The sequence below is a fragment of the Pipistrellus kuhlii genome, unplaced genomic scaffold (assembly GCF_014108245.1).
Source record: "Pipistrellus kuhlii isolate mPipKuh1 unplaced genomic scaffold, mPipKuh1.p scaffold_m20_p_15, whole genome shotgun sequence".
Classification (NCBI taxonomy): domain Eukaryota; kingdom Metazoa; phylum Chordata; class Mammalia; order Chiroptera; family Vespertilionidae; genus Pipistrellus; species Pipistrellus kuhlii.
Genome location: NW_023425460.1, coordinates 29,822,865 through 29,832,046, shown reverse-complemented (window position 1 = coordinate 29,832,046; position 9,182 = coordinate 29,822,865). Strand labels below are relative to the sequence as shown.

The following is a 9,182-nucleotide window of genomic DNA, read 5'->3' as shown; positions in this document are numbered from 1 at the left end:
GGAGAGGCTGAGCCGCAGAGCGATAAGGAGGAAGGAGAACGAGGGCGAGGGGCGAGGGAAATGTCCAGAGAAGTGAGGGAGCCTCCAGGAGAGGCGTGAGGCGAGACGGCCCGGCGGTGGCAGGAGCGGGCTCCGGGCAGGAGGCGCGGGAGCGGGTGGGAGGGGCCGCCGGGGCTCCACCCTGCCTCCCTCGCTCCCTCCCTGCCTCCCCGCCGCCCTGGGGTGGGGCCGGGCGGCCTGAGATTGGCTGGGGCGCGTGTCGAGGCCCCGGGCTGGAGCCCCGAGGTGGGAGGCGCCAGGATCCCACTTGGTGCGTGCGCCCAGGAGGGGAGCGACATCGGCCACCCACTCCGAGGACTCCGGCTGCCGCGGCTGGAGGGGGACGTGGTGGCGGAAGCACCCGGGGCAGCGGGAGCACCCGGGGCGGCTGGGGGCGCCGCGCACCGAGCGGCGGGGTGCGCGCAGCCATGCGGGGGGCGGCGGGGGGCGCGCGGGCCGCGGCGCTGGCGCTGGCGCTGCTGCTGGGGGCGCTGCGCGGGGCGCCGGCGCGCGGGCAGGAGTACGACTACTACGGCTGGCAGGCGGAGCCGCTGCACGGGCGCTCCTACTCCAAGCCCCCCAAGTGCCTGGACATCCCCGCCGACCTGCCGCTCTGCCACACCGTGGGCTACAAGCGCATGCGGCTGCCCAACCTGCTGGAGCACGAGAGCCTGGCCGAGGTGAAGCAGCAGGCGAGCAGCTGGCTGCCGCTGCTGGCCAAGCGCTGCCACTCGGACACGCAGGTCTTCCTCTGCTCGCTCTTCGCGCCCGTCTGCCTGGACCAGCCCATCTACCCGTGCCGCTCGCTGTGCGAGGCCGTGCGCGCCGGCTGCGCGCCGCTCATGGAGGCCTACGGCTTCCCCTGGCCCGAGATGCTGCACTGCCACAAGTTCCCCCTGGACAACGACCTGTGCATCGCCGTGCAGTTCGGCCACCTGCCCGCCACAGCGCCTCCAGGTAGCGCCGCCCCGCCCCGCCGCCCCCGCGCGCTCCGATGGCCCCGGGTGCCCGGACAGACGCCGCTCCCCCAGCCCCTCCGCACAGCTCTCCTTCCTATCTAACCGGACCCCCCAAAAAAACAACTACCTGTACACACACACACACACACACACACACACACACACACACCTATGCGCTTAGCCTTGAGCACCCCCGGGATTGTCTCCACGGCCTTCCCGCCTCCCCACAAACCCGCGGACTGCCAGAGCAGAGCCTCCCTGCGGCCCGGGACCTTCCCACGGGTTCTCCCCACTGAACTGCCTGAAAACCTTTCCCCAGGCTTCCCTGCGGCACCCACCTCCCCAAGCGGTGAATGCCTGGGTGGTCCCAATGCTGTCCCCTCCTCCCAGGGCGTCCTGGTAAATGCCGCATTGCCTCTCTCAGCCCAAGAATGTTGGGGGGTCGACAAACCACGCTTTTACCTCTTCCACAAACCTGGGCCCCAAGGCATCCAGACAAGGATTCCCACCCAGCTTGGGGGACTTGGGAGGGAGGAGGGCTACGGGGAGGGATGTAGTGAAAGTCTGGGGACTAAGTGCACACCGGGCTGATTCCCATCTCCCCATTTCCTCTCCCGAACTTTCCCGCTCTCTTCCTCAGCCCCCCAACTGCAAGACCTTGAGCAAGGGTCAGTGCAGAAGAGCGAGCAGAGAGTCAGGCTCTGCCCCTTCAGCATCAGTTTTCCCATCTGTAAGACAGAGAGACCCAGTTCCTGAAACCTCTGACATCCTAGGCGAGACCTCCCACCAGCCTCCCAAAACCCACTCCCGCTAATACCTCCCTGGCCTCAGCCTCCCCTTCACTGTGCACCCCCTCACCCCCTCTCCCCGCCGTCTGCCCAGCTCCTTCCGAACGGAGTAGCCCCCAGCCAGCACCAGACAAGAGGATAAACCCGGGCGTTGAGCAGGAAAGCTTTCCTGGGCTCTTAGTCTGAGACCCCGAGGAGCCCCGACCCTGGGACTTCCCCGAGGGCAGCACAGCTCTCCTCCTTCCTATCTGGCTGGCCCCCAAAAAACAGCTACCTCAGCATGCCCTGCCCACCCCCAGGCTCACCTCACCAACAAGTCCCCCATCCTCACATCAGGCCCTCCCCTGGGGGTCTCATTTGGGTGGGGGCTGCGGAGTGTCAGGAGAAGGGAACTCCTCCTTGGGTTGAAAATGGGACAGGGAGGCAGTGGGGATGGACACGGCTTAGTCCCCAGCAGGGAGCCAGCCCTTTACAGTCTGGAAGCAGGGAATCCCACCTGGCCCCTCCCCCAAACTCCGCCCTATCTGAGCCCCTTTTCCCCATGTTGGGGGGGCCACCCGGGGACAGAGACATGGGAGACCAGAGGCTGTGCAGGGGCCTCGGGAGCAGCAGCCTGAGTGTAAGACAAAACTCCTTCTTTTGTGTAAAAGTGAAGACTTCTGGCTCCCTTTGGGAAGTCAGACATGGTGGTAGCGCTAAGGCTGTCCCTGTCCTGCCAGGAGTCTTGTCTGCCCCACGTCTGGGCCCTGTGCTCCTAGGAAGAACCCCTGAGCGCCCTCTCCCAGCTCCAGCCTGGGAGTCACAGATCCCGAGTCCCAAGCTCGGCGCTCGCATCTTTGCAGACTTGGGTAGCCGCTCTGAGCCTCAGTTTTCTTGTCTTTAAAAACAAAGAAAAACCTACTTCTGAGGATTAAACGAAACCGCTGCAGCTGCAGGGTAACGGGCGGTCGCGCCCACCTGGGCAGTGTTGTCCCTGCCCAACCTGTCTCTCTCCTGTTCACAGCCACTCGGTGAGCAGGTGCTGTTATCACTGCCACCTCTCACTTCCTGGTGAGAAGTGGAGGCTGCACAGGGAGGCGGCTCGTCCTTGGAGCCTGCACCCTGAGTGGCTCTTTGAACTCTGGTCCCCACACCAGCCTCCCTCAGCCCCACCCTTGCCTCTCTCCCCAGTGACCAAGATCTGCGCCCAGTGCGAGATGGAGCACAACGCGGACGGCCTCATGGAGCAGATGTGCTCCAGCGACTTCGGTGAGTGTGGGGCCCACGCAGCCACCCGCCCTCCTCCTCGACACACACATATATGAACACATATGTCCATGCCTATCACTGTGAACCCTAAGTTTTTTTGCCTTAGGGACCCCGTTTAGACTGATGATAACCATGAACCCTCTCCCCAGAGAAATGCCCCCATTTTTAATATCATCTCAGGGGCTTCCAGCCATGGTCCACAGGCCTCAGACGCCATCCCTCGCTTGGCACCATCCAGAGGGGCCTCCAGGGCTGGGCTCTCTGTGTGGGGAGCAGGCTGAGCCCTGAGATGGATGGGAGCAGCGGGTGGGAGAAATGGGCTCCAGAACGGAGGTGCAGTCCCCTCGTGCCTGGGGTCCTCTCCTGAGTACCCGATGGACTGGTACTCTGGCCAGGGGGGCTGTGGTCACCTGCCCCACAGCTTCATCCTGGGGCCTCCCCATTCCCGGGCAGCTGAGTCTAGTGCAGTCAGGCCCCGGCTCCTGCATGGACCACACAGTCCAGTTTGTGCTCTCCGCCAAGCCGGCTCCTGTTTTGTGTCTTGGCCTCCCTGTTCGAGAGAGAGAGAGAGAGAGAGAGAGAGAGAGAGAGAGAGAGAGACAGACACAGACAGACAGACACGGGGGGGGGGGGGGGGGCGGGTATGAAATCCTTACTTCAGCAGGTCTCTCATGTTGCTAGTCTGTTTGGAAAGAGAATACCACTCTTTTATCACAAGGTGTGTGTGTCCAAGAGAGAAAATGAGGAGGTGAGGGAGCGGGAGGAAGAGAAGGGAAGAAAGGAAGAGATTTCATAAAAGCTTCCTTCCCTGGGTGGAAAAATTCTCGGACTTCTCCCTGGATGCTGAGATGGGCCCAGAGGCCTGAAGAAGGGAGAGGGAGACGAGCCCAACGGACTCCTCCCCAAGCTCAGGGCTCCCTGTTCCCAACTGTGTGAGGCCCTCTGTGGTCACTTTGGAAGGCCTGGACACTCTCTGACCACTCTTCTCCTACATCCCTCCGGTGCCCCACACTCTCACATTCCCACCCACAACACACAGTACCACACACACACACTCCCACCCACCCACCCACACTACAGTTGCACACAGGGTAGTAGTGTGTTCACACCAGCTTCCCAGCCTTGTACTCAGTGATATGTGCATCCTAGCAGGGGTATTTACCCCACGGAAACCAGCGAATGACAGGGCAGACTCCTTCCCGAGAGTCAGCTGTCAAACACTTAGCAGCCCACATTCACGCATGTGGACTCAAACACACATACACACCGACTTGTACCCACCACACACACACACACACACACACAGAACCAGAAATCCCATTCAGAAACATCCCTGGAGAACATGAAGTCCAGCCTCCCTCCATCTCAAGGACCCCTCCCCACCAAGCCCTCCGATTGCTCACCACACCTCCAACATCGCCCTCCCTGGATAGCCCACCACCACACACCCCTCGAGAGCTCACAGTGCACTTCCCCTACCCGCACCTCCAGCCTCCAATGTGATACTGTCCGTGAAAGTCCAACGCAAGATAGGAGCTTCATAAACATGAGAGTGTGCGTGTGTCGCTCCCCATTGACGCCTCACGCATGAGCACCAGCAGTGAGGCCACCAGCATCCTGAGCAAACCTGACCGTGCTCATGCTGTCCTCTGTCCACCCCCACACGCAGTGGTCAAAATGCGCATCAAGGAGATCAAGGTGGAGAATGGGGACCGGAAGCTGATCGCAGCCCAGAAGAAGAAGAAGCTGCTCAAGCCGGGGCCCCTGAAGCGCAAGGACACCAAGCGGCTGGTCCTGCACATGAAGAGCGGGGCGGGCTGCCCCTGCCCGCAGCTGGACAGCCTGGCCGGCAGCTTCCTGGTCATGGGCCGCAAGGTGGACGGGCAGCTGCTGCTCATGGCCGTCTACCGCTGGGACAAGAAGAACAAGGAGATGAAGTTCGCGGTCAAGTTCATGTTCTCCTACCCCTGCTCCCTCTACTACCCCTTTTTCTACGGGGCCGGTGAGCCCCACTGAAGGGGGCCCTCGCAGCTGCGCCTTGCCCCTTCCCTGCCCTGGGGCACACTGTCACCTCCTGCCCCCAGTGCCGGCACGGGCCCTAAGGGACAGGCATGGAGCCCGAGCCGTGCTCGACTGAAGGCTTTTGGGGTACCTGGGAGCTTCCTCTCTTAAAAATAAGGTTTTTCTTCTTTTGAGGGGAAACCCCCAGAGTCTCAAAAAGTAGGCAAGGAGGAGAGACAGAGGAAGGGTAGAGGCGCTGTGAGCAGCCGAGGCAGTTTCTGGAGTGGACCATGGTGTGAGCTCCCCTCTGATGGGGGACCTCGCCTTGGAGAGGGGAGTCTGGATATGAGGCTGAACTTGGAGGACAGTTCTCTACCCCCGCTGCCCCTGCGTGTGTCCTCTCGTAGCCCCCAAAGGGCCACAGTGCCCTCTGGCCACTCCTCCCGACTGTCCCCATCTCTGCCAGCTCCCTTACCCCTAGACAAGAGAGAAACCCAGCCTAGATCCCCTCCCATAAGCTCGCTTCTTGGGGTTCATTCCTCGGCCCCTGCATGTCCCCTTTACCTTGACAACGAGTAAATTATTGCTACTGCTGCGAGGCCGCAGGTACTAGGCTGATGCAGGTAGGGTTTGGTGTTTAACGGTTTGTTTTGTTAAGTTTTTAATTAAAGAACACAACAGTTGGTTTTGACCAGGTGGTTTCTCTGTCAGGTGGTCCCTGGAGCGAGGGAGAGGGAGGTTCAGAAGGGACTTTTAGAAAGAGGCCCTTGTCATGGCCCACGGCCTGTCCACACACACATACTCAGAATGCCTCACAGCAGCGTCCACGCTTGTGCAGGATCGCCCAGGAGCACACAACAAGGGTCACCCCAATCATCCCCACCCATGAGGGACGGAACTGGCCGTTGTTTGTCTCTGAGGCCAGCCAAGTTCCCCAGCCTCCTCCCACGGCCAGAAGGCTCCCACGGTCCTGAGGAGTCTCCCTCCCTCAGGCAATGCCTGTTCTGAGGAGCCAAGAGGCCAGGCCACAGAGCTACTTGGAGGAGCCAGAGGCCTGACCGTGCTGCTCCTACACTCTCAGCACACAGACACCCTTGCACATGGACCTGACATGGAGATGAGGGTGCAGAATGGTGGTCTCTGGACCAGAGCATCAGCATGAAGTAGCAGCTCAGGCCCCACCTTCCATGAAACATTGGACCTCACTCAAAAGCAATTATTTCCGAATCTCTGGAGGGTGTTTCTCCACGCTCGCTGGGGTGGTGTGCAGCCCAGGGAAGACCTTCCATCTAGGTTTCCAGATACACCCACACCGGAGGCAGGAGGAGGGCACTGGGCCTGCCTGCATGGAGGGCACCAGCTAGGATGCCCGAGGGGCTTCTTCAGTGAGCCAGTGAGATGGAGGCTGCTCCCTGAGGGGCAGGGAGGGGCAAGCCTTCAAGTGGAGGCGACAGGCTGTTGCCAGTCATATGTCCAGCACTTGGAAGAGGTGGTGCCCAGAGAATCCTTAGGGGCGTCCACCAGCAGAGACGGAGGGGCAGGGCAGATGCGCCCAGAGCAGGGAGCGGGGGACACCCCCAGAGGGCTTCCCTCACCAGTGAAGGCACAGCTGTAACGCCTCCCGTCACGCCCGCTGCTCCTCCAGGACGAGACACGCTCTCCCGAGGTGAGAGCCTTGGCTCCCGCGGCTCTCCGTTGCCTCAGAGGCCCGAGGAAGCCGGAGGGCTCCGTCTGCGGTGGGCAGTGGAGCTAACAGGTGGTCTGACAGCATGCCCGTAAATCAGCCCGGCCATAAGTCAGGTGGCCTCCCCACAGGTCAGGAGCAGCAGAGGCCGCTTGTTCCTCCTCACCTCCGAGGAAACCGCCGCCACCCACCCTCGCCCCAGCCCTGCCCGGCCCACCTGGCTCCCTGAATCCGCCCCTTGTCTGCCAGCCTCCTGCCCTGACCAAATGTTTACGGACACTTCCACGGTCAACCAGGACCAGGGATGATTTTTCCACTGAACCTACAGGACCGGGCCTCTTCTGGCTAGAGCACAATACTGACCTCTGTCAGGTGCTGGCAGCCAGAGAGAGCAGGCGGGGAGAGCTCCCTCAGCCCAGCCCGGCAGAGCCCTCTCACCCAGCCCCCACGAAGGCGCCAGGCCTGCTCTACACGCCTGTCTGTCCCCTGGCAGAATCTTCCCTGGGACCAAGAGAGATCCTCCCAGAGACCAGGGAGGCCTGGAGCCCCCCCTTCACTTCCTCAGGCATGACACCCCCGCCTGGGGGCTCCCTCCTGGCTGGTCTGGAGTCTGCTGGAGCACAGTGGGCACCTGGGCTGTGTATTCTGAAGAGTTGCATCTGACTGCGTGGAACAGAAACGCTGGGAAACAGGCTCCTGCACACTAGGGCTTGAGAAGAGCAGGGAAGGGTCCATGTCCCAGGCTGTTCTGTCTCTCTGCTCTGCCCCGGGGGGGTGGGGGGGGAGCCTTTTGTGATCATGGTTACAACATGGTGCCTCCTCCCAACTTCTCGGCCACACTCGGGCAGCAAGGTGGGGAACTGCTCATAGCAAAAGCCGCGTGTCAGCGGTCTCTGGCCCTTTTGATCAGGAAAACAGTAATTTCCCAACAAGTCCTACATGGTAGATTTCCACTTCTAGCTCACCAGCCAGAAGTCACAGGGCCCCCTAGTTGCAAGGGAGCTGAGAAGTCAAGTGTTTCAGCTGGGCACACTAGGCGTTCTGAGAGAGAACAGGAAAGATGGGGCTAAACACTCAAGATCAGGTGAGGAGAGGTAGCAAAGCCCAGTTCTGGTGTCCAATCCTGTGACTTAGGGACTGAGTGACACTGGGAAAAGGGCCCAACTATAAAACAGTCATCATGTCTATTTCACAAGGTAGCTGAGTGTGAAGTGGGAAAATGTATGAAAAGTACCTGGAGCCCAGCCAGCATGGCTCAGTGGTTGATCATAGACCTATGAACCAGGAGGTCATGGTTCAATTCCTGGTCAGGGCACACGCCCAAGTTGTGGGCTCAATCCCCAATGGCGGGTGTGTAGGAGGCAGCCGATCAATGATTCTCTATCATCATTAATGTTTCTATCTCTTATTCCCTCTCCCTTCCTCCTTGAAATCCATAAAAATATATTTCAAGAAAAAAGTACCTAGAAACAATACCCAGCACTTAGAAAATGTTCATTAAATGGTAGGTAGTTTTTTGTTTTGTTTTTACCACAGGCCTGCAAATATGTGCTCAATAAACCCCTAATTGACTTATTCATCAACTAAGAAACCACTACTGATAGAAAAGAAGGGAAAAGACAGGAACAGCTTATCTAAAAGCCAGAACTGTCACTTTCAGAAGGGGAGTGGAAGGTACATTTGGACTTCTGCTTCAGGAAAAATATCCCCAATACAGGGGAGAAGACATATAATACCAGGAATCAGTAAGTGTCAAGACTATGCTGATGGCAGACACTACTCAAAGCATTGTAACACTCTAATGTAAGCTTCCCAACAGCCCTTTGTGGCAGGTACTATTTTTTTTTAAATATATTTTATTGATTTTTTACAGAGAGGAAGAGAGAGGGATAGAGAGCTAGAAACATCGATGAGAGAGAATCATCGACTAGCTGCCTCTTGCACACCCCCTACTGGGGATGTGCCCTTGACCAGAATCGAACCCAGGACCTTTCAGCCTGCAGGCCGATACTCCATCCACTGAACCAAACCAGTTTTGGCAAGGCAGGTACTATTATTATCCCCATTTTAGTAAGGTGGCTCAGAGAGGTTAAGGAATTTGCTGAAGATCACACAGCTTATACATGATGGTAGTGCTAGGATTTGAGCCAAGGGCAGGCCAGAGGGGTACAGACAGCCAAGCTTCTGCCACCCAACCTCCACCCCTACCCCCACCCCCACCCTGCTTCACAGGGCGATAACTAGGAGCCCTGACAGCAGCGGAGGAGCCAGCCTCAGACTGTGGCTTTTCTCGGGACTCCCAGAGCAGCCCACCATGACCCCACTCCCTTTCTCAGCCCCGTCAGCACTCAGCCTCTTGGGTCTCACAAAGGAAGCTCACATCCCACAACTGTTTAGTCGGCTGTAATCCTAGTTAAAGTTCACTGCTTGGGAAATACAACGTGGGGGGTGGCTGCTCCTGGA

General features: G+C 59.2%; 1 protein-coding gene across 1 annotated transcript; it reads left to right on the top strand.

Moving 5' to 3' along the window:
- The first annotated feature begins 265 nt into the window (after positions 1-265).
- On the top strand, positions 266-5,726 carry SFRP5 (secreted frizzled related protein 5). The gene is made up of 3 exons (XM_036438769.2): positions 266-996; positions 2,957-3,034; positions 4,704-5,726. Exons 1-3 carry the CDS (start codon positions 468-470, stop codon positions 5,048-5,050), a joined length of 954 nt encoding a protein of 317 aa, XP_036294662.1. The 5' UTR covers positions 266-467; the 3' UTR covers positions 5,051-5,726.
- The last annotated feature ends 3,456 nt before the right edge of the window (positions 5,727-9,182 follow it).